This window comes from Lutra lutra, chromosome 6, assembly GCF_902655055.1.
Source record: "Lutra lutra chromosome 6, mLutLut1.2, whole genome shotgun sequence".
Taxonomy (NCBI): Eukaryota; Metazoa; Chordata; class Mammalia; order Carnivora; family Mustelidae; genus Lutra; species Lutra lutra.
In genome coordinates this window covers 708119-734162 of record NC_062283.1, presented here as the reverse complement: position 1 = coordinate 734162, position 26044 = coordinate 708119, and the positions used below count along the sequence as shown (strand labels likewise).

Genomic DNA, 26044 nt, shown 5'->3' with positions numbered 1-26044 from the left:
CAGTGCAATTGCTGGGTCATAGGGTCGTTCTATTTTCAACATTTTGAGGAACCTCCATGCTGTTTTCCAGAGTGGTTGCACCAGCTTGCATTCCCACCAACAGTGTAGGAGGGTCCCTTTCCTCTGCATCCTCGCCAGCATCTGTCATTTCCTGACTTGTTAATTTTAGCCATTCTGACTGGTGTGAGGTGATATCTCATGGTGGTTTTGATTTGTATTTCCCTGATGCCGAGTGATATGGAGCACTTTTTCATGTGTCTGTTGGCCATCTGGATGTCTTCTTTGCAGAAATGTCTGTTCAGAAATAATACTTATTCTTATGAAGATGTTCCGGAAAAAGGAGTGGGAGGAAAACTTCCAAACTCATTTTATGAGGCCAGCATTACCTTGATCCTGAATCACACAAAGACCCCATCAAAAAAGAGAATTATAGTCCAATATCCCTGATGAACAAGGATGCAAAAATTCTTACTAAATAGTAACTAGTAGGATCCAACGCTACCTTAAAAGAATTATCACCATGACCAGGTGGGGATTTATTCCTGGGAGGCCAAGTTTGGTTCAACATTTGCAAATCAGTCAAAGTTATACACAATATTAGTAAAAGAAAGGACAAGAACATATGATCCTCTCCATAGATGTAGAAAAAGCATTGACAGAATACAGGATCCTTTCTTTCTTTCTTTCTTTTTTTTTAATTTTTTATTTCTTTTCAGCATAACAGTATTCATTGTTTTTTCACCACACCCAGTGCTCCATGCAATCCATGCCCTCTCTAATACCCACCACCTGGTCCTTTCTTGATAAAAAGTCTCCACAGTGTAGGGATAGAGGGAACCTTAATTTCATGAAAGCCATATGTTAAAAACCCACAACAAATATCATCCTCAGTGGGGAAAATCTGAGCATTTTCCCTAAAGTTAAGAATGTGACAGGGATGTCCCCTTTCACCAATATTGTTCAACATAGAACTGGAAGTCCTAGCTTCAGCAATCAAAAAACAAAAAGAAATAAAAAGGCATCCAAGTAGGCAAAGAGGAAATTAACTTTTACTCTTCACAGATGAAGTGATACTCTGTAGAAAACTCAAAAGACTCCACCCCAAAATTGCTAGAACACATACAGAAATTCAACAATGTGTCAGGATATAAAATGAATGTACAAAAGCAGCTTGCATTTCTATACTCTAACAATGAGAACAAAGAAAGAGAAACGAAGGAATCAATTCCATTTACAATTGCACCAAATCCATAAGATACATAAGATACCTAGGAATAAATCTATCCAAAGAGATAAATGATCTGTACTCTGGAAACTGTAGATCTCTTATGAGAGAAATCAAAGAAGACACAAAAATATGGGAAAACATTCCATGCTCATGAATTGAAAGAATGAATATTGTTAAAATGTTTATGCTACCCAGAGAAATCTACACATTCAATGAAATCCCTATCAAAATACCACCAACTTTTTTCACAGAACTGGAAAAAAAATCCTAAAATTTATATGGAACCAGAGAAGACCTGAATAGCCAAAGAATGTTGAAAAAGAAAAGCAGGGGTGCCTGGGTGGCTCAGCTGGGCATCTGCCTTTGGCTCAGGTCATGATCCCGGAGCCCTGACATCGAGCCCCACATTGGGCTCCCTGCTTGGTAGGGAGTCTGCTTCTCTCTCTCCCTCCACTGATCCCCAGGCTCATACTCTCTTGTGCTTTGTTGTCTCTTTCTTTTTTTCTCTCTCTCAAATAAGTGAATAAAATAAAGTCTTTAAAAAAAGAAAGGAAGAAAACCAAAGCTGGTGGCGTCAGAATACCTGACACCAGGATATATTACAAAGCTGTAGTCATCAAGACAGCATGGTACTGGCACCAAAACAGACACATAGATCAATGGACAGAATAGAGAACCCAGAAATGAACCCTCAGTGCTATGGTCAACTAAATTTAGCAAGGCAGCAAAGACTATCCAATGGCAAAAAGAGAGTCTCATCAATAAATGGTGCTGGGAACATTGGACAGCCACACGCAGAAGAATGAAACTGTACCACTTTCTTACAACATACATAAAAATAAATTCATAATGGATGAAAGACCACAATGTGAGACAAGAATCTATCAAAATCTTAGAGGAGAACACAGGCAGAAACCTTTGACCTCAGCCACTGCAATTTCTTGCTAGACATGTCTCCAAAGGCAAGGAAAGCAAAAGCAAAAAATGAATTATTGGGCTTCATCAGAATGAAAAGCTTTGCACAGCAAAGAAAACAGCCATAAAACCAAAAGACAACCTATAGTTGGGTGAGCCTGGTGGTGGGAATTGTGGAGGGCACGTATTGCATAGAGCACTGGGTGTGGTGCATAAACAATGAATTCTGGTACACTGAAAAGAAATTTAAAAAACAAAAAAATTAAAAAAAGAAAAGAAACTAATAATGTATTTTTTTTAAGATTATTTATTTATTTATCTGACAGACAGAAATCACAAGTAGGCAGAGAGGCAGGCAGAGAGAGAGGAGGAAGCAGGCTCCCTGCTGAGCAGAGAGCCCATGCGGGGCTCGATCCCAGGACCCTGAGATCATGACCTGAGCCGAAGGCAGCGGCTTAACCCACTGAGCCACCCAGGCGCCCCCCTATAATGTATTTATGGTGACTACATAACACAATAAAAAAAGACAACCTATAGAATGGGAGAAGATATTTGCAAATGTCTTTTCCAGATAAAGGGCTAGTATCCAAAATGTATAAAATTATCAAAATCAGTACTGAAAAAACATATAATCCAGTCAAGAAGGGGGTAGAAGACATGAGCAGGTATTTCTCCAAGATGAATACGAATGGCCAACAGACACATGAAAAACTGCTCCATATCACTCGGCATCAGGAACATAAAAATAAAAATCATAATGAGATGACACCTCACACCAGTTAGAATGGCTAAAATTAACAACTCATGAAACAGCATATGTTGGCAAGGATGTGGAGAAAGGGGAACCCTTTTACACTGTTGGTGGCAATGCAAGCTGGTGCAGCCACTCTGGAAAACAGTATGGAGATCGTCAAAAAGTTAAAAATAGAGCTAACTTAAAACCCAGCAATTGCACTACTGTGTATTTATCCAAAGGATACAAACACATTGATGTGAAGGGACACCTGCACCCCAATGTTTATATCAGCAGTTTCCACAGTAGCCAACTATGGAATGAGCTCAGATATCCATCAAGAGATAAATGGATAAGGAAGGGATGTGGTTATACACAATGTAATATTAATTAACCATCAAAAGTAATGAAATATTGTCATGTTCGATGATGTGTATGTCCTAGTGGGTGTTATGCTAAATGAAAACAAGATAGTAAGGACAATTATCATACAATTTCATTCTATGTGGAATTTAAAAAAAAGAAAGAAGGTTGGAATGGGTATCAGTGGGTAGTTGGTCTCCACCACAAAGGCAATGTTGGAAGTATCAGTTTGATGAAAGAAAGGTTAGTTTTCAATAAAATGATAATTCTACAAAGAAAGTAATAAGTATCCTGTTAATCCTATATTAAAATAAGTGTGAAATAACTTCTATATACTTTCTACATTTGTTCTATTACTATACTTAATCACATCTCATAACTATATGTTTTTATTTATTTATTTATTTATTTTACCTCATTTTTAAAAGATTTATTTTCAGCATAACAGTATTCATTGTTTTTGTACCACACCCAGGGCTCCATGCAGTCCGTGCCCCTCTAATACCCACCACCTGGTTCCCCCAACCTCCCCCCCCCCCCACTGCTTCAAACCCATCAGATTGTTTTTTCAGAGTCCATAGTCTCTCATGGTTCACCTCCCCTTCCAATTTCCCTCAACTCCCTTCTCCTCTCTAACTCCCCTTGTCCTCCATGTTATTTGTTATGCTCCACAAATAAGTGAAACCATATGATAATTGACTCTCTCTGCTTGACTTATGTCACTCAGCATAATCTCTTCCAGTCCCGTCCGTGTTGACACAAAAGTTAGGTATTCATCCTTTCTGACGAGGCATAATACTCAACAGTGATATGACCACATCTTCCTTATCCATTTGTCCTTTGAAGGGCATACTTAGTTCTTTCCACAGGGTGGCGACTGTGGCCATTGCTGCTATAAACATTGGGGTACAGATGGCCCTTCTTTTCACTACATCTGTATCTTTGGGGTAAATACCTAGTAGTGCATTGCAGGGTCATAGGGAAGTTCTATTTTTAATTTCTTGAGGAATCTCCACACTGTTCTCCAAGAGGCTTTACCACCAAGAACAATTAGATATCTGGGAATAAACCTAACCAAAGAAGTAAAGGATCTGTACTCGAGGAACTACAGAACACTCATGAAAGAAATTGAAGAAGACACAAAAAAGATGGAAGACCATTCCATGCTCTTGGATCGGAAGAATAAACATTGTTAAAATGTCTATACTGCCTAGAGCAATCTATACTTTTAATGCCATTCCAATCAAAATTCCACCAGTATTCTTCAAAGAGCTGGAGCAAATAATCCAAAAATTTGTATGGAACCAGAAGAGACCCGAATCGTTAGGAAATGTTGAAAACTAAAATAAAACTGGGGGCATCACGTTACCTGATTTCAAGCTTTACTACAAAGCTGTGATCACCAAGACAGCATGGTACTGTCATAAAAACAGACTCATAGACCAGTGGAACAGAATAGAGAGCCCAGATGTGGACCCTCAACTCTATGGTCAGCTAATTATAACTATATGTTTACTATTCTGTGGCCTGTGATTAGTCCTGAAGCGCTTTAAATGTATGAATTGAAATTTCTTTATGTGTCTATATCTCTCTCATAATTTCTTCTTTTCCCCCATTTTAAACAATTCACTGTTTATGTACCACACTCAGTGCTCCATGCTATACGTGCCCTCCATAATACCCACCACCAGGCTCTTCCAACCTCCCACCCCCCGCCCCTTCATAACCCTCAGACTGTTTTTCAGAGTCCATTGTCTCTCATGGTTCATCTCCCCCTCCAATTTCCCTCAATTCCCTTCTCTCATAATTTCTGTCTAGTTCCTACTTATTTAGAAAGTCAGTACCTAATATTCAATAATGATTTTTTTAAAACTTTAAAAATATTTTAAAAAGTCAGTACTTATTATTATTCTTAGTACATGGTAAACATCCAATAAATACTCTTTGCATAAATGAGTTGATTAATATTCTGTTGGTAAAGGTCAATATATATATATATATATATATATATATATTTTTTTTTTTATTTTCAGCATAACAGTATTCATTGTTTTTTGCACCACACCCAGTGCTCCATGCCATCCGTGCCCTCTCCAATACCCACCACCTGGTTCCCCCATCCTCCGACCACACCCCGGCCCTTCAAAACCCTCAGATTGTTTTTCAGAGTCCATAGTCTCTCATGGTTCACCTCCCCTTCCAATTTCCCTCAACTTTGTTAGTTCTCTTCCATCTAATTCATGATTTGGCTGACCATTTTTTGACACACAGTATTCTGTTTACTGCACTCTTTACATCTTTGTTTCTTAAAGTGTAGATCAGAGGGTTAAGGGTGGGTGTGATGATTGTGTAAAAGAGAGAAAGGAACTTCCCCTCATCTTGGGATGTGCTATTCTGTGGCCTCATGTACATGTAAATGATTGTTCCGTAAAACAGAGTTACTACTGTTAGGTGGGAACCACATGTGTTAAGGACCTTACTCCACCTTGCTGCTGACTTGATTCTCACGACTGCTTGAGTGATTACTGCATATGAGATGAGAATTAGTGATAGCGGTACTAGAAGAAATACCACCCCGAGAGCAAAGACGATGACCTCCATTACTTTGGAGTAGACGCAGGCCATCTTGAGCAGGGCCGGCATCTCACAATAGAAGGTATCCACTTCCCGGTGCCCACATCTTGGTAATTTCAACGTCAGGGAGCAAAGAATTAACGAACTGCAAAGGCCACCTAACCACACGGTGAACACCATACTCTGGCAAAGCTGAGGGTGCATTATGACAGTGTAGTGAAGAGGTTGACAGACAGCAGCATAGCGGTCATAGGCCATCACAACCAAGAGAAGACATTCTGTGGCTCCCAGGTCAAGGGCAAAGAAGAATTGGAGCACACACCCTCCATACGTAATAGACTTTGTTGGGCCCCACAGATTTACCAGCATCTGGGGGATAATGCTAGTTGCATAGCAGAGATCCAAAAAAGATAAATTGGATAAGAAGAAATACATGGGCGTATGGAGCTGGGGGTCTAGGTAAGATACAAGAATAATGGTTGTGTTTCCTACCAGAGTCACAATATAGAAGATGAAGACCACCCCAGAGATGATGGGTTCTAATTGGGGTCGATCAGAAAAGCCCAGCAGGATGAAATCTGTTGTGGAACTTCCATTGTTTGTGTCCATGGCTCCTTAGGAAAGTCTAGGAGACAAGATCATGGTAATCAAAATAGCATCAGCCCTAGGCAGAAATAGCCTGCCATGTAGCTTACCATAAGTATCCCCAATTCAGTTGTTTGTGTGCTCTCTCCCATTTGGACCACCTCTGTTAACACTCCCTGTGCTCATTGCCCAAAGCCTCTGTGTTTACTCATAACCAGTGTGGTTTTAAAAATAATATGGTAAACCTGGTCACACTGAATTGTAAATCATTGAAAGGGTGTAATTATGCCATGAAACTTATAGTTCTGTGTGTTTTGGTTAAGTAATGAATCCATGAAATTAATAATATGATTTAAGATTCAGATATATTTTGAGAAAAATTAGAAATGTGTTCAGCATATTTTTCCTTCTTGAATATGTGACATAAGCATCACTTGATCATAACAAAAATTTCCCTTTTCAAAGGAGTGGCATTTGGGATAAAAAGTTAAATGATCCATTTTCTTGGAGTAAGATCCACCATTTGGTAGCAGGATCAGTTTCTATATTCATTTCCAAATGCATTAATTCCATCCATTATCACCACCATCACCAACCCCCTCCTCTTGTTGTCCTTCCTATTGAATATTGTAGACACTGCTGTTCCTATATCAATTTTGGTGTTCCCTACTATTGCCCCATTTTGTGCATGCATTTTGGTGCTAGGAAAACACATCTTTCTTATTAACTTCCATTGCCATGTACAGGGGCCCTGTGTTTTTTTGAATATTATTCACAACTGCCAATAAAGTATTTAAATAGCCTTACTGATTTGTTTCAGAGTTAAAATCTGAAGTAATTCCAGAATCCTCCAGTTACCACATACATGCAGCAATCACCTGTGTCAGCTCCTGCTCACCTGGCCATTCAGCAAAAGTAGCAAGGTAGGTAACTCGATAAAAAACAGCTCGTATAATGGTCAGCGAGTTGTTTTTCCACATATAATATACCAACTATCTGAGTCAATCCTCTGGTTGCTTTGGAGCTCTATAGGTAAAACTCCATTTCAGTTCTAAATGAATACAGAAAGGTGACAGATATATATGTATTTCTCTATTTTTGAATTATATCATTAAATATATGGAAGTTTTAATGACTGAATTAGTTTATAAATATTTTCTATTATTTTGGTTTATAATTCTTTATGCCTATAATTTCTGACCATCAACTACAGATTTAGGGTGTTTTATATTCATGTGTGTTTGGGGCCAAGGAAAAATAAATTTTTTTATTTGTTGCAGTTTCAGTGAAATAAGATAAATTACTTACTGTATATCATTGTTACAAACAGTTGAATTAAAACATGAAAATGTTACAATCATGAAGAAGGAGCTCTTATTACCAAGTAGTATGTTATCACCGTACTACCCAAGTAGTATGGGTTAGGGATATATTTTTTCTCAAAATGGGAATTTTATTTAATAAATGACTGTGAAGTTTTTATGTGGTGGATGCCAGCTATGTTGAGCATAGTGGTTAAGTGCACAGCTTCTGGACTCAGAGCTTCACTACTTGGCGGTAATGTGTCCTTGGGCAGTTATGTAATTTTTTCACACCAGCTTCTTTATATGTTCAGTGACGATAATAATGTTCCTCAAAAGGTGGTGGTGAGGGTTAGTATTTGTAAAAACACTAGAAACTCTGTTTTGTTTATATTTAATTCTCAAAAGTAAAAATTGTATTCACCTTCATATGTGGAACATAAGGGTTAGTGCAGAGGACAATAGGGGAAGGGATGGAACACCTAGGGGGAAGAAATCAGAGAGGGAAACAAGGCATATGAAACTCTTGACTCAGGGAAACAAACTGAGGGTTGAGGAAAGAGAGGAGGGTGTGGGGCATGGTGTAACTGGGAGATGGCCCTTAAGAGGGGTTGTGATGTGATGAGCACTGGGTATTATGTGCAAGTAATGGATCATTGAAGATTGTATAAAAAACTAATGATGTACTATACCTTGGCTAATTGAATATGAATAAAAAATAAAAAATTGGGGCTCCTGGGTGGCTCAGTAGGTTAAAGCCTCTGCCTTCGGCTCAGGTCATGATCCCGGGGTCCTGGGATCAAGTCCCAAGTCCCTGTGATTGAGCTCTCTGCTCAGTGGGGAACCTGCTTCCCTTTCTCTGTCTCTGCCTGCCTCTCTGCCTACTTGTGATCTCTGTCTGTCAAATAAATAAATAAAATCTTAAAAAAATTGTATTCAACTACCCACAAATTATTATTATTCTATTCACTCCTTACTCTCTTCATTTTTCACGCTGGTGATTTCACTATGATGGTCTAGAACTGAACTTGGAATGGTTAAAATTTTACATTTACATAACTTTTTGAATGTATGGCCACTCATGTACACAAAAGCGCCCACAAGCTCGATGTATTACTGAACTGATAAACCAGAGGCAAGAGATGACAGAAGACTTAGCTCTTAACATGCCCTGATTACAAAATGCACTGGGCATTCTTTGACCAAGTAGGATTGAGATAGTTTTGGGAATTAAAAGGCCTTAGAATTTTGGAGTTGAAATAGACTCAGAAAACATGATCCAGCCTTCTGTCCGACAAAGGAGGTCTCCCACAGAATGTTCACCTGTCTTCTATTTTCAGAACTTCATAGCTGTCCTTTAATCTTTGCTTTTTACTTACTCTTTATGTTAAGTCAGAGATTCCTCTTTAAGAGAGCACTGGATCTTTTTCTTTATTCTGGACATAACACGGAATAAGTCAATTCATCATTATTTCTTTATAAAAAAGTTTTTTTGCACAATGAAAGATAGATACAGAAAAATACAAAAGCCTCAAGGAGTTAAGGTGAATATTATTATAACTAACATGCAGCTCAAGAAATAGAACCTTGGTAAGTACCCAAGAGCTTCTCTTTGTGCCTCAACCAATCATTACCCATCCCTGTCCCTAAAGTATCCACTATCCTGGTGTTTATGATAATCACCTCCGAGTATTTAATAGCTTGATTACCCATATGTGCTTCTCTAGGCAGTATTGTTTGGCTCAGCTCATTAAAAATTGTTTATATGTCTTTTGCTTATATGTCCTTTTAAAAAATTTTTATTTTTTCAGTGTTCCAAGATTCGTTGTTTATGCACCCCGCCCCCAGTGCTCCATGCAATATGTGCTGTCCTTAATACCCACCACCAGGCTCGTCTAACCCCACCATCCCCCTCCCCTCCAAAACCCTCAGTTTGTTTCTCAGAGTCCACAACCTCTCATGGTTCATCTCCCCCTCCAATTTCCCCCAATTCACTTTTTTATATGTCTTTTGATATTAGAGCCTATTATCAAATATGTGCTTTGATTTATGTTTCTATACTAAGTGTTTGATGGTTGTCAGCTCTTCCTAACACTGTATGATGTTTAATTACCATGTTTTTCTTTTTGCTATCCCTTTGACTCACCATGGTTTATTAAATGCCTTTGGCTTTTGGTCCCATATTGAACTCGAGTTGGAAGAGGTGAGTCCGGTTCCAAAACGGAGGGCCTTGATCCAAAGGAATCAGAGCAGTTGAGAAAACTGTTTATTGGTGGTTTGAGCTTTGAAACTACAGATGATAGTTTAAGAGAACGTTTTGAAAAATGGGGTACACTTACAGATTGTGTGGTGATGAGAGACCCCCAAACAAAACGGTTCAGGGGGTTTGGTTTTGTCACTTATTCTTGTGTTGAAGAGGTGGATGCAGCAATGTGTGCCTGACCACACAAGGTTGTTGGGCGTGTAGTAGAACCAAGGAGAGCTGTTTCTAGAGAGGATTCTGTAAAGCCTAGTGCCCATCTAACTGAAGAAAATTTTTGTTGGTGGTATTAGAGAAGATACAGAAGGATACAGTTTGAGAAACTACTTTGAAAAATATGGCAAGATTGAAACCATAATAGTTATGGAAGACAGGCAGAGTGGAAAAAAGAGGATTTGCTTTTGTAAGTTTTCATGATCATGATACTGTTGATAAAATTGTTGTTCAGAAATACCACACCATTAATGGGCATAATTGTGAAGTGAAAAAGACCCTTTCTAAATAAGAAATTTAGGGACGCCTGGGTGGCTCAGTGGGTTAAGCCTCTGCCTTCAGCTCAGGTCATGATCTCAGGGTCCTGGGATTGAGCCCCACATTGGACTTTCTGCTCAGCAGGGAGCCTGCTTCCCTCTCTCTCCCTGCCTACCTCTGTCAACTTGTGATCTCTCTCTCTCTCTCTGTTAAATAAATAAATAAAAAAATCCTAAATAAATAAATAAATAAACAAGAAATGCAGTCTGCTGGATCACAAAGAGGTCTTGGAGGTGGATCTGGCAACTTCATGGGTCATGGAGGAAATTTCAGATGTGGTGGTAACTTTGGCTGTGGTGGAAACTTTGGTGAAAGAGGAGGCTATGGTGGTGGTGGTGGCAGTAGAGGTAGTTATGGAGGAGGTGATGGTGGCAACTATGGTGATGGTCCTGTTGATAGTAGTAGAGGAGGCTATGGTGGTGGTGGACCAGGATATGAAAACCAAGGTGGTGGATAAGGAGGTGGTGGTGGAGGATATGATGGTTACATGAAGGAGGAAATTTTGGAGCTGGTAACTCTGGTGGTGGTGGGAACTATAATGATTTTGGAAACTATAGTGGGCAACAACAATCAAATTATGGACCCATGAAGGGGGGCAGTTTTGGTAGAAGAAGCTCGGGCAGTCCCTATGGTGGTGGTTGGATCTGGTGGTGGAAGTGAGGGATATGGTAGCAGAAGGTTCTAAAAAAATTTTCAGAAGAAAAGGGCTACAGTTCTTAGTAGGAGAGAGAGCAAGGAGTTGTCAGGAAATCTGCAGGTTACTTTGAGACAGTTGTCCCAAATACATTAGAGGAAATGTAAATTTTGCCACAGAAGGAACAATGATCCGTAGTCAGAAAAGTTACTGCAGCTTAAACAGGAAACCCTTCTTGTTCAGGACTGTCACAGCCACAGTTTGCACAAAGTGCAGCTGTTGATTAATGCAATGTACTGTCAATTAGATGTACATTCCTGAGGTCTTTTATCTATTGTAGCTTTGTCTTTTTTCCTTTTCATTGCATCAGGTAAATTGCCATGTAAATTGTGGTAGTGGTAACCAGGAATAAAAATTAAGGAATTTTTAACTTAAAAAAAAAAAGCCTTTTGGGACGCCTGGGTGGCTCAGTGGTTAAGTGACCTGCCTTCGGCTCGGGTCATGATCTCGGGGTCCTGGGATCGAGTCCCACATCGGGCTCTCTGCTCAGCAGGGAGCCTGCCTCCTCCTGTCTCTCTCTGCCTGCCTCTCTGCCTACTTGTGATCTGTCTGTCAAATAAATAAATAAATAAAATCTTTAAAAAAGCGCCTTTTTTTATGAGTTGAGAAGTACTTTAGGTGTGCTATCCCACTAAAGAAGGCAGCAAACATCCATGATACATGTAGTTCCTAAAATTTATGTTAGTTTACCAGGTGGAAAACATTACCAGGTCAGTTTATGCCTTGGGTCCTATAAGAACCCAGGTATCCTTTTCAGAAGTGTCAAGCCTGGAGTTATACTTCATGTAATTTAATGTTATGATACCAAATATAGGAATTTTCATTCTGTGCTTGTGAACATTTTCCATATTGGTTTTAGCCTTGGGCCAACTTTTAACTATTATAATTTTAATCTGAAGGTGAACGTGACAAAAAATGAGAGAGCACAAGCTGAAGAAACATGTTAAAAAAGAGGTGTGCAATATTTTCACTGAAACAGGTTTTTCATTTTTCAGAGTATGGACTCCATTTTCTAATAGTGTAGCATGAATTTACAAATTAATTTTTTCCTTGAAATGTAAGATGAAAGAAGCAAACATATTTAAATATAATTTGAATGTGCAGAATGACATGGAGAGAAAATGATAAAGAAAATTAGAACATATTTACGTTTCAGGAGGGAAGAATTCACAGCTGTTGTGTTCTTATGTAGTCCAAAGATACCCATGTTCCCATGATGACGAGCCTTCATTTCACCCATAGTCAGGATTCTTGTTCGGCAAGTTACTGAGTCCATGAAATATTGATTAGCCCCCACTTTCTTGTACTAACACCATGATCACATTTGCATTGAAATGCAACAACTGAACCAAGATTCCATGAAGTTTCTATTTAAATTGGATGTTGAAGGAAAATTAGACGTGGGACTGGTAGAAATGTTGGTGAATTTGGTTTGTTAAATGTATTTTTGTTGTGATATTTGTAGTCTTTTCATATGCACTCCTGTTAAACACATTTGTAGGTGGATCTCTGCCCAATTAAACCAGGAGAGCCCTCTGCTGGTCTATGTATGCTCCAAGTAACGTTTATGTAGGACTCTAAAGGCTAGAAGGTTAACATGGTGTAGCCCATGGGGACTGATGCACACAGAGGTGATTAACAATTCTTAGACTATTGTCAGAGGGTTATACAAACAACTATTTTAGGAAAGCTTCTCTCTCTCTCTTTTTAAAATTATTATTTATTTCTTTTCAGTGTAACAGAATTCATTGTTTATGCACGACATACAGTGCTCCATGCAATACGTGCCCTCCGTAATACCCTCCACCTGGCTCCCCAACCTCCCACCCCCTGCCCATTCAAATCCCTCAGATTGGTTTTCAGAGTCCATACTCTCTCATGGTTCATCTCCCCTTCCAATTTCCCTCAATGCCCATCACCTCTCCATCTCCCCTTGTCCTCCACGCTATTTGTTATGCTCCACAAGTGAAACCATATGATAGTTGACTCTCTCTGCTTGACTTATTTCACTCAGCATAATCTCTTCCATTCCCGTCCATGTTGCTACAAAAGTTGGGTATTCATCCTTTCTAATGGAGGCATAATGCTCCAGAGTGTATATGGACCACATCTTCCTTATCCATTCATCTGTTGAAGGGCATCTTGGTTCTTTCCAAAGTTTGGCGACTGTGGCCATTGCTGCTATAAACATTGGGGTACAGATGGCCCTTCTTTTCACTACATCTATATCTTTGGGGTAAATACCCAATAGTGCAATTGCAGGGTCATAGGGAAGCTCTATTTTTAATTTCTTGAGGAATCTCCACACTGTTCTCCAAAGTGGCTGCACCAACTTGCATTCCCACCAACAGTGTAAGAAAGTTCCCCTTTCTCCACATCCTCTCCAACACATGTTGTTTCCTGTCTTGCTAATTTTAGCCATTCTTTTTTTTAAATTTTTTTTTTCAGCATAACAGTATTCCTTGTTTTTGCACCACACCCAGTGCTCCATGCAATCCGTGCCCTCTCCAATACCCACCACCTGGATCCCCCAACCTCCCACCCCCCTGCCGCTTCAAACCCCTCAGATTGTTTTTCAGAGTCCATAGTCTCTCATGATTCACCTCCCCTTCCAATTTCCCCCAACTCCCTTCTCCTCTCTAACTGGTGTAAGGTGGTATCTCAATGTGGTTTTAATTTGAATCTCCCTGATGGCTAATGATGATGAATATTTTTTCATGTGTCTGATAGCCATTTGTTTGTCTTCATTGGAGAAGTATCCATTCATGTCTTCTGCCCAATTTTTGACATGATTATCTGTTTTGTGTGTGTTGAATTAAAGATGTTCTTTGTAGATCCTGGATATCAACCTTTTGTCTGTACTGTCATTTGTGAATATCTTCTCCCATTCTGTGGGTTGCCTCTTTGTTTTCTTGACTGTTTCCTTTGCTGTGCAGAAGCTTTTGATCTTGATGAAGTCCCAAAAGTTCATTTTTGCTTTTGTTTCCTTTGCCTTTGGAGATATATCTTAAAGAAGTTGCTGTGGTTGATATCAAAGAGGTTACTACCTTTGTTCTCCTCTAGGATTCTGATGGATTCCTGTCTCACATTGAGGTGTTTTATCTATTTCGAGTTTTTGTGTACGGTGTAAGACAATGGTTGAGTTTCATTCTTCTACATATAGCTGTCCAGTTTTCCCAGCACCATTTATTGAAGAGACTTTTTTCCACTGTATATTTTTTCCTGCTTTGTCGAAGTTTATTTGCCCATAGAGTTGAGGGTCCATATCTGGGCTCTCTATTCTGTTCCTCTGGTCTATGTGTCTGTTTTTATGCCAGTACCATGTTGTCCTGGTGATCACATCTTTGTAGTAAAGCTTGAAATCTGGTAACGTGATGCCCTCAGTTTTTTGTTTTTCAACATTTCATTAGCAATTCGGGATCTCTTCTGATTCTATTCAAATTTTAGGATTATTTGCTCCAGCTTTTTGAAAAATAATAGTGGAATTTTGATCGGAATGGCATTAAAAGTATAGATTGCTCTAGGCAGTATAGACATTTTAACAATGTTTATTCTTCCGATCCAAGAGCATGAAATGGTCTTCCATCTTTTTGTGTCTTCTTCAATTTCTTTCATGAGTGTTCTGTAGTTCCTCGAGTATAGAACCTTTACCTCTTTGGTTAGGTTTATTCCCAGGTATCTTATGGTTCTTGGTGCTATAGTAAATGGAATCAATTCTCTAATTTCCCTTTCTGTATTTTCATTGTTAGTATATAAGAAAGCAACTGATTTCTGTACGTTGACTTTGTATCCTGCCACATTACTGAATTGCTGTATGAGTTCTAGTAGTTTGGGGGTGGAGTCTTTCAAGTTTTCCATATAAAGTATCATGTCATCTGCGAAGAGAGAGAGTTTGACTTCTTCATTGCCAATTTGGATACATTTTATTTCTCTTTGTTGTCTGATTGCTGTTGCTAGGACTTCTAATACTATGTTGAACAAGAGTGGTGAGAGTGGGCATCCTTGTCGTGTTCCTGATCTCCACGGGAAGGCTGTGAGCTTTTTCCCATTGAGGATGATATTTGCTGTGGGTTTTTCATAGATAGATTTTATGAAGTTCAGGAATGTTCCCTCTATCCCTATACTTTGAAGCGTTTTAATCAGGAACGGATGCTGGATTTTGTCAAATGCTTTTTCTGCATCAATTGAGAGGACCATGTGGTTCTTCTCTCTTCTCTTATTAATTTGTTCTATCACATTGATTGATTTGTGGATGTTGAACCATCCTTGTAGCCCAGGAATGAATACCACCTGGTCGTGGTGTATAATCTTTTTAATGTGCTGTTGGATCCTGTTTGCTAGGATCTTGGTGAGAATCTTACCATCCATATTCATCAGTGATATTGGTCTGAAATTCTCCTTTTTGGTAGGGTCTTTGGTTTGGGGATCAGGGTAATGCTGGCTTCATAAAAAGAGTCTGGAAGTTTTCCTTCTGCTTCAATTTTTTGAAACAGCTTCAGGAGAATAGGCGTTATTTCTTCTTTGAAAGTCTGGTAGAATTCTCCAGGGAATAGGTCAAGTCCTGGGCTCTTGTTTTTTGGGAGGTTTCTGATCACTGCTTCAATCTTGTTACTAGATATCAGTCCATTCAGGTTTTTAATTTCTTTCTGGTTCAGTTTTGGGAGTTTAAAGTTCTCTAGGAATGCATCCATTTCATCTAGGTTGCTTAACTTATTGGCATAAAACTGTTGATAATAACTTCTGATGATTGTTTCTATTTCCTTGGTGTTAGTTGTGATCTCTCCCTTTTCATTAATAATTTTATGAATTTGGACTTTCTCTCTTTTCTTTTGGATTAGTGTGGCCAATGGTTTATCGATCTTACTGATTCTTTCAAAAAACCAGCTTCTAGTTTAATTGATACATTCTACTGTATCTCTAGGTTCTCTCTCATTGATCTCTGCTCTAATCTTGATTATTTCCCTTCTTGTGTGTGAGGCTTAATTTCTTGTTGATTCTCCAGTTCTTTAAGGTGCAGAGATAGCTGGTGTATTCTGGATTTTTCCATTTTTTTTTGAGGGAGGCTTGGATGGCTATGTATTTTCCCCTTAGGACCACCTTTGTTGTATCCCATTAGTTTTGGACCAAAGTGTCTTCATTCTCATTGGTTTCCATGAATTGTTTAAGTTCTTCTTTGATCTCCTGGTTGATCCAAGCATCCTTAAGCAAAGTGGTCTTTAGCTTCCAGGTGTTTGAGTTCCTTCCGAACTTTTCCTTGTGATTGAGCTCCAGTTTCAAAGCATTGTGATCTCACTTCTCAGTGGTGATGACGGTGGTCTCTGGGGGCTCCCCCAGCCCTGCCTCATCTTGGTCATCAACCTGAAGATGTATGCTGACTCTGGGGCCAGCTCAGTGGCCGTGAATTGCTTCACCATGGCACCCTTCTCCACTGTGATGAACGTGCTGGAGTTGCTGTTGGCCAGGCAGTAGGTGATCTGATACCCTCAGCTGCCGCTGCTCCGTGGCTGCCCTGTGCCCCTGGCCTCTGCCATGCAGGAAAGCTTCTCTTAAGGCATGTTTCATCTTGTCTTTTTCTTTTAAATATCCTCCATGGAAATTAATTTCAGAGATGAACCTTTTTTTTTTTTTTAAATTGTGTTGTTAGTCACCATACGATACATCATTAGTTTTTTAAAAAAATTTTTATTTTTTGGGGTGCCTGGGTGGCTCAGTGGGTTAAAACCTCTGCCTTCGGCTGAGGTCATGATCTCAGGGTTCTGGGATCGAGCCCCACTTCGGCTCTCTGCTCAACTGCTCAGCAGGGAGCCTACTTCCCTTCCTCTCTCTCTGCCTGCCTCTCTGCCTACTTGTGATATCTGTCTGTCAAATGAATAAATAAAATCTTTAAAAAAATTTATTTTTTTATTAACACATAATGTATTATTAGCCCCAGGGGTACAGGTCTGTGAATTGCCAGGTTTACACACTTCATATCACTCACCATGGCACATATCTTCCCCAGTGTCCATAACCCAACCATCCTCTCCCTACCCCCCTCTCCCCGGCAACCCTCAGTTTGTTTTGTGAGATTAAGAGTCTCTTATGGTTTGTCTCCCTCCCAATCCCATCTTGTTTCATTTATTCTTTTCCTACCACCCAAACCCCCGACATTGTCTCTCAACTTCCTCATATCAGGGAGATCATATGATAATTGTCTTTCTCTGATTGACTTATTTCGCTAAGCATAATACCCTCTAGTTCCATCCATGTCATTGCAAGTGGCAAGATTTCATTTCTTTTGATGGCTGCATTGCATATATATATATATATATATATATATATATATATATATATACATCTTCTTTATCCATTCATCTGTTGACGGACATCTAGATTCTTTCCATAGTTTGGGTGTTGTGGACATTGCTGCTAAAAACAGTGAGGCGCATGTGCCCCTTTGGATCACTACATTTGTATCTTTTTTTTTTTTTTAAAGATTTTTTATTTATTTATTTGACAGAGAGAGATCACAAGCAGGCAGAGAGGCAGGCAGAGAGAGAGGAGGAAGCAAGTTCTCCGCTGAGCAGAAAGCCCGATGCGGGGCTCGATCCCAGGACCCTGAGATCATGACCTGAGCCGAAGGCAGCGGCTTAACCCGCTGAGCCACCCAGGCGCCCCACTACATTTGTATCTTTAGGATAAATACCCAGTAGTGCAATTGCTGGGTCGCAGGGTAGCTCTATTTTCAACTTTTTGAGGAACCTCCATGCTGTTTTCCAGAGTGGTTGCACCAGCTTGCATTCCCACCAACAGTATAGGGAAGTTCCCCTTTCTCTGCATCTGTCATTTCCTAACTTATTAATTTTAGCCATTCTGACTGGTGTGAGGTGGTATCTCATTGTGTTGTTTTTTTAAGAATTTTTAAAATTTATTTGACAGATCACAAGTAAGCAGAGAGGCAGGCAGAGAGAGACAGGAGGAGGAGGCAGGCTCCCTGCTGAGCAGGGAGGGTCCTTGATCCCAGGACCCCGAGATCATGACCTGAGCCGAAGGCAGAGGCTTTAACCACTGAGCCACCCAGAGCCCCCTCATTGTGGTTTTTGATTTGTATTTCCCTGATGCCGAGTGATGTGGAAAAGTTTTTCATGTGTCTGTTGGCCATTTAGATGTCTTCTTTGCAGAAATGTCTGTTCATGTCTTCTGCCCATTTCTTGGATTATTTGTTCTTTGGGTGTTGAGTTTGATAAGCTTGTTATAATTTTGGATACTAGCCCTTTATCTGATATGTCATTTGCAAATATCTTCTCCCATTCTTTCAGTTGTCTTTTGGTTTTGTTGACTGTTTCCTTTGCTGTGCAAAAGCTTTTTATCTTGATGAAGTTCAGTAGTTCACTTTTTTCCCTTGCTTCCCTTGCCTTTAGTGATGTTCCTAGAAAGAAGTTGCTGCAGCTGAGGTTGAAGAGGTTGCTGCCTGTGTTCTTCTCAAGGATTTTGATGGATTCCTTTCTCACATTGAGGTCCTTCATTCATTTTGAGCCTATTTTTGTGTGTAGTGTAAGGAAATGGCCCAGTTTCGCTTTTCTGCATGTGGCTGTCCAATTTCCCAACACCACTTGTTGAAGAGGCTGTCTTTTTTCCATTGGACATTCTTTCCTGCTTTGTCGAAGATTAGTTGACCATAGAGCTGAGGGTCTATTTCTGGGCTCTCTATTCTGTTCCACTGATCCGTGTGTCTGTTTTTGTGTCCGTACCATACTGTCTTGATGATGACAGCTTTGTAATAGAGTTTGAAGTCTGGAATTGTGATGCCACCAACTTTGGCTTTCTTTTCAACATTCCTCTGGCTACTTGAGGTCTTCTTGTTCCATATAAATTTTAGGATTATTTGTTCAATTTCTTTGAAAAAATTGGATGGGATTTTGATAGGAATTGCATTAAATGGGTAGATTGCTTTAGGTAGTGTAGACATTTTCACAATATCTGTTCTTCCAATTGGTGAGCATGGAACATTTTTCCATTTCTTTGTGTCTTCCTCATTTTCTTTCATGAGTACTTTATAGTTTTCTGAGTATAAATTCTTTGCCTCTTTGGTTAGGTTTATTCCTAGGTATCTTATGGTTTGGGTTCAATTGTAAATGGGATTGACTCCTTAATTTCTCTTTCTTCTGTCTTGTTGTTGGTGTATGGAAATGCAGCTGACTTCTGTGCATTGATTTTATATCCTGACACTTTACTGAATTCTTGTACAGGTTCTAGCAGGTTTGGAATGGAGTCTTTTGGGTTTTCCACATAAATTATCTTATCATCTGCAAAGAGTGATAGTTTGACTTCTTTGCAGATTTGGATGCCTTTAATTTCTTTTTGTTGTCTGACTGCTGAGGCTAGGACTTCTAGTACTATGTTGAATAGCAGTGGTGATAATGGACATCTCGCTGTGTTCCTGACCATAGTGGAAAAGCACTCAGTTTTTCTCCATTGAGAATGATATTTGCGGTGGATTTTACATAGATGGCTTTGATGATATTGAGGTATGTACCCTCTATCCCTACACTTTGCAGAGTTTTGATCAGGAAAGGATGGTGTACTTTGTCAAATGCTTTTTCAGCATCTATTGAGAGTATGATATGGTTCTTGTTCTTTCTTTTATTAATATATTGTATCACATTGATTGATTTGCAGATGTTGAACCAAATTTGTAGCCCTGGAATAAATCCCACTTGGTCATGGTGAATAATCCTTTTAATGTACTGTTGGATCCTGTTGGCTAGTAATTTGGTGAGAATTTTGCATCTGTGTTCACCAAGGATATTGGTCTATAATTCTCTTTATTGATGGGATCCTTGTCTGGTTTTGGGATCAAGGTAATGCTGGCCTCATAAAATGAGTTTTGAAGTTTTCCTTCCATTTCTATTTTTTAGAACAGTTTCAGGAGAGTAGGAATTAATTCTTCTTTAAATGTTTGGTAGAATTCCCCTGGGAAGCCATCTAGCCCTGGGCTCTTGTTTGTTGGGAGATTTTTGATGACTGCTTCCATCTCCTTACTGGTTATGGATCTGTTCAGGTTTTCTATTTCTTCCTGGTTCAGTTGTGGTAGCTTATATGTCTCTAGGAATGTATCCATTTCTTCCAGATTTTCAAATTTTCTGGTGTATAATTGCTCATAATATGTTCTTATAATTGTTTGTATTTCTTTGGTGTTGATTGTGATCTCTCCTCTTTCATTCATGATTTTATTTATTTGGGTCCTTTCTCTTCTCTTTTTATAAGTCTGGCCAGGGGTTTATCCATCTTATTAATTATTTCAAAGAACCAGCTCCCAGTTTTGTTGATTTGTTCTATTGTGTTTTTGGTTTCTATTTCATTGATTTCTGCTCTGATCTTTATGATTTCTCTTCTCCTGCTGGATTTAGGCTTTCTTTGTTGTTCTTTCTCTAGCTCCTTTAGGTGTAGGGTTAGGTTGTGTATTTGAGACCTTTCTTGTTTCTTGAGAAAGGCTTGATTTGCTATATATTTTCCTCACAGGACTGCCTTTGCTGTATCCCACAGATTTTGAACCATTGTGTTTTCATTATCATTTGTTTCCATGAATTTTTTTCAGTTCTTCTTTAATTTCCTGGTCGACCCATTCATTCTTTAGAAGGGTGCTTTTTAATATCCATGTATTTGTCCAAATTTCCTTTTGTGATTGAGTTCTAGCTTCAGAGCATTGTGGTCTGAAAATATGCAGGATCTGCATGCACGATCCCAGACGTTTGATACTGGTTGAGACCTGATGTATGACCCAGGATGTGATCTATTCTGGAGAATGTTCCATGTGCACTAGAGAAGAATGTATATTCTGTTGCTTTGAGATGGAATGTTGTGAATATATCTGGTCCAGTGTGTCATTTAAGGCCTTTATTTCCTTGTTGATCTTTTGCTTGGATGATCTGTCCATTTCAGTGAGGGGAGTGTTAAAGTCTCCTACTATTATTGGATTTTTGTCAATGTGTTTCTTTGATTTTGTTGTTCATTGGTTTATATAGTTGGCTGCTCCCATGTTAGGGGTATAGATATTTAAAATTGTTAGATCTTCTTGTTGGACAGACCCTTAGAGTATGATATAGTGTCCTTCCTCATCTCTTATTATAGTCTTTGGCTTAAAATCTAATTGATCTGATATAAGGATTGCCACCCTAGCTTTCTTTTGATGTCCATTAGCAGGGTAAATTCTTTTCCACCCCCTCACTTTAAATCTAGAGGTGTCTTTGGGTCTAAAAAGAGTTTCTTGTAGACAGAATATTGATGGTTTTTTTTTTTTTATCCATTCTGATACCCTGTGTCTTTTGATTGGGGCATTGAGCCCATTTATGTTCAGGGTAACTATTGAGAGATATGAATTTAGTGCCATTGTGTTGCCTGTAAGGTGACTATTACTGTATATTGTCTCTGTTCCTTTCTGGTTTACTACTTTTAGGCTCTCTCTTGGCTTAGACAACCCCTTTCAATATTTCCTGTGGAGTCAGTTTGGTGTTCACAAATTCTTTTAGTTTTTGTTTGTCCTGGAAGCTTTTTATCTCTCCTTCTATTTTCAATGATAGCCTAGCTGGATATAGTATTCTTGGCTGCATGTTTTTCTCATTTAGTGCTCTGAATATATCATGCCAGTTCTTTCTGGTCTGCCAGGTCTCCATGGATAAGTCTGCCGCCAGTCTAATAATTTTACCATTGTATGTTACAGACTTCTTGCCCCGGGCTGCTTTCAGGATTTTCTCTTGTAAATTTTACTATTAGATGACGGGGTGTGGACCTATTCTTACTGATTTTGAGAGGCATTTTTTGCACCTCCTGGATTTTGATGCTTGTTCCCTTAGCCATATTAGGGAAATTCTCTACAGTAATTCTCTCCAATATATCTTCTGCTCCCCTCTCTCTCTCTTTCTTCTTCTTCTTCTGGAATCCCAATTATTTTAATGTTGTTTTGTCTTATGGTATTCCTTATCTCTTGAATTCTCCCCTCATGGTCCAGTAGTTGCTTGTCTCTCTTTTGCTCAGCTTCTTTATTCTCTGGCATTTGGTCTTCCATATCACTAATTCTCTCTTCTGCCTCATTTATCCTAGCAGTAAGAGCCTCCATTTTTGATTGCATGTCATTAATAGCCTTTTTGATTTCAATTTGGTTTAATTTCAGTTCTGTTATTTCTCCAGAAAGGACTTATTTCTCCAGACAGGGTTTCTCTAATATCTTCCATGCCTTTTTTGAGCCCAGCTAGCACCTTGAGAATCATCATTCTGCACTCCAGATCTGACATATTACCTATGTCCGTATTGATTAGGTCCCTAGCCTTCGTTACTGCCTCTTGTTTTTTGTTTTTTGTTTTTTTTTTTGTGGTGAGTTTTTCTGCCTTGTCTTTTTTTTTTTTTTTTTGATATATATATATATATATATATATATATATATATATATATATATATATATATTTTTTTTTTTTTTTAATTTTTAAAATTTCTTTTCAGCGTAACAGGATTCATTGTTTTTGCACCACACCCAGTGCTCCATGCAATCCATGCCCTCTCCAATACCCACCACCTGGTTCCCCCAACCCCCCACCCCCCTCCCCTTCAAAACCCTCAGATTGTTTTTCAGAGTCCATAGTCTCTCATGGTTCACCTCCCCTTCCAATTTCCCTCAACTCCCTCCTCCTCTCCATTTCCCCTTGTCCTCCATGTTATTTGTTATGCTCCACAAATAAGTGAAACCATATGATAATTGACTCCCCCTGCTTGACTTATTTCACTCAGCATAATCTCTTCCAGTCCTGTCCATGTTGCTACAAAAGTTGGGTATTCATCCTTTCTGATGGAGGCATAATACTTCATAGTGTACGTGGACCACATCTTCCTTATCATACATCCATTGAAGGGCATCTTGGTTCTTTCCACAGTTTGGTGACCATGGCCATTGCTGCTATGAACATTGGGGTACAGATGGCCCTTCTTTTCACTCCATCTGTATCTTTGGGGTAAATACCCAGTAGTGCAATGGCAGGGTCATAGGGAAGCTCTATTTTTAATTTCTTGAAGAATCTCCACACTGTTCTCCAAAGTGGCTGCACCAACTTGCATTCCCACCAGCAGTGTAAGAGGGTTCCCCTTTCTCCACATCCTCTCCAACACATGTTGTTTCCTGTCTTGCTAATTTTGGCCATTCTAACTGTGTGGTTTTGATTCGAATCTCCCGATGGCTAGTGATGATGAACATTTTTTCAGGTGTCTGTTAGCTATTTGTATGTCTTCATTGGAGAAGTGTCTGTTATGTCTTCTGCCCACTTTTTGACGTGATTATCTGTTTTGTGAGTGTTGAGTTTGAGGAGTTCTTTATAGATCTTGGATATCAGCCCTTTGTACTGTCATTTGCGAATATCTTCTCCCATTCTGTGGGTTGTCTCTTTGTTTTGTTGAGTTTCCTTTGCCATGCAGTAAAACCCTCAGCTTGTTTCTTGGAGTCCATAGCCTCTCATGATTTGTGTCCCCCTCTGATATCCCCCGTTTACTTTTCCTTTCCTTCTCTTAATGTCCTCCATGTTATTTCTTTGTTCCTCAAATAAGTGAAAGCACACAATACTTGATTTTCTCTGCTTTACTTATTTTACTCAGCATAATCTCCTCCTGTCCCATCCATGTTGATTGAAAAGTTGGGTATTCATCCTTTCTGATGGCCATATAATATTCCATTGTATATATGGACTACATCTTCTTTATCCATTTGTCTGTTGAAGTACTTCTCAGCTCTTTCTACAGTTTGGCTATTGTGGACATTGCTGCTATGAACATTGGGGTGCATATGGCCCTTCTTTTTCACTACATTTTTATCTTTGGAGTAAATACCCAGTAGTGCAATTGCTGGTTCATAGGATAGATATATTTTTAGTTTTTTGAGGAATCTCCACACTGTTTTCCAGAGAAATTGCACTAACTTGCATTCTCACCAACAGTGTAAGAGGGTTCCCCTTTCTTCACATCCTCTCCAACATTTGTTGTTTTTTGCCTTGTTAATATTTGCCATTCTGACTGGTGTAAGGTAGTATCTCAACATGGTTTTTAATTTTTTATTTATTTACTTATTTAAAACATCTTAATTTTCTTTTATTTTTTTCAGTGTTCCAAGATTCATTGTTTATGCACCATACCCAGTGCTCCAGGCAATACGTTTGAATTTCCCTGATGGCTAATGATGATGAACATTTTTTCATGTGTCTGCTAGCTGTTTGTATGTTTTCATTGGAGAGTGTCTGTTCATGTCTTCTGACCATTTTTGACTTGATTATCTGTTTTTTGGGTGTTGAGTTTGAGAAGTTATTTATAGATCTTGGATATTAGCCCTTTGTCTGTAGTGTCATTTGCAAATATTTTCTCACATTCTGTGGATTGCCTCTTAGTTTTGTTGAATGTTTCTCTTGCTGTGCAGAAGCTTTTTATCTTGATGAAGTCCCAAAAGTTCACCTTTATTTTTGTTTCCCTTGCCTTCAGAGATGTGTTATTAAAGAAGTTGCTGTGGCCGATGTTGAAGAGGTTACTGCCTATGTTCTCCTCTAGGATTTTGAGGGATTCCTGCCTCACATTGAGGCCTTTAATAAGTTTTGAGTTTATCTTAGTATATGGTGTAAGATAATGGTCAAGTTTTATTTTTCTACACGTATCTGTCCAATTTTCCTGGAACCATTTATTGAAGAGACAGTCCTTTTTCATTTGGATATTTTTTCCTGCTTTGTTGAAGATTATTTGATGATAGAGTTATAGGTCCATATGTGGGCTCCCTATTCTCTTCCATTGGTCTATGTTTCTGTTTTTTTGTGCCAGTACCATGCTTTCTTGGCAGTCATAGCTTTGTAATAAAGCTTGAAATTAGGCAACATGATGCCCCAGCTTCGTTTTTCTTTTTCAAAATTTCGTTGGTGATTTGGAGTCTTTTCTGGTTCCATACAAATTTTAGGATTATTTGTTCTAGCACTTTGAAAAATGCTGGTGGAAGTTTGATTAGGATGGCATTGAAAGTATAGATTTCTCTGGGCAGTGTAGACATTTTAACAATGTTTATTATTCTGATCCATGAGCAGGGGATGCTTTTCCATCTTTTTTTGTGTTTTCCTCGATTTCTTTCATGAGTGTTCTGTATTTCCTCAAGTATAGATCCTTTACCTTTTTGGTTAGGTTTATTTCAAGGCACCTGTGGACTCCAAGAAACAAACTGAAGGTTTTATAGGGGAAGGGGTGGGGGGATGGGTTAGCTGGTGATGAATATTAAGGAGGGCATGTATTGCATGGACCACTGGGTGCTATACATAAACAATGAATCTTACAACACTACCTCAAAAACCAATGATGGTGGTTGGGTGGGTCTGGTGGTGAGTATTATGTAGGGCATGTATTGCATGGAGCACTGGGTGTGGTGCATAAAACAATGAATTCTGGAACACTGAAAAGAAATTAAAAAAATAAATAAAAATTTAAAAAAACCCCAATAATGAACTCTATGTCATTGGTCAAAAACTAATGACTAATATAACATAATGAAAAATAATAATAAAAAAGAAAAAAATAACCAATGGAAAAAAGAGAGTCTATTCAATAAATGGTGCTGGGAAAATTGGATAGCCATGTGCAGAAGAATGAAACTGCATCATTCTCTTACATCATACACAAAGATAAACTCTATATGGTTGGAAGTCCTCAGTGTGAGACAGAAATCCATCAAAATCCTAGAGGAGAACATAGTCAGTAACCTCTTTGACATCAGCCACAGCATTTTTTGCTAGACACATCTCCAAAGGCAAGAGAAACAAAAGCAAAAATGAACTTCTCGGACTTCTTCAGGGTAAAAAGCTTATGCACAGCAAATTAA

At 38.9% G+C, this 26044-nt stretch overlaps 2 protein-coding genes and 1 pseudogene across 4 annotated transcripts in view; 2 read left to right on the top strand and 1 right to left on the bottom strand.

Moving 5' to 3' along the window:
• LOC125101887 (olfactory receptor 2W1) overlaps nucleotides 1–26044 on the top strand; it is a 311804-nt gene that overhangs the window by 101437 nt on the left and 184323 nt on the right. For all 3 annotated transcript variants that reach the window (XM_047732455.1, XM_047732452.1, XM_047732454.1), the window contains one exon: nucleotides 7219–7321. The gene's annotated coding sequence lies outside the window, so the exon portion shown is untranslated. The remainder of the gene's footprint in view (nucleotides 1–7218; nucleotides 7322–26044) is intronic.
• On the bottom strand, nucleotides 5478–6554 carry LOC125101890 (olfactory receptor 2W1-like). The gene has a single exon (XM_047732458.1). It carries the CDS (start codon nucleotides 6420–6422, stop codon nucleotides 5478–5480), a length of 945 nt encoding a protein of 314 aa, XP_047588414.1. The 5' UTR covers nucleotides 6423–6554.
• LOC125102565 (heterogeneous nuclear ribonucleoprotein A3-like) lies at nucleotides 7758–11024 on the top strand (annotated as a pseudogene).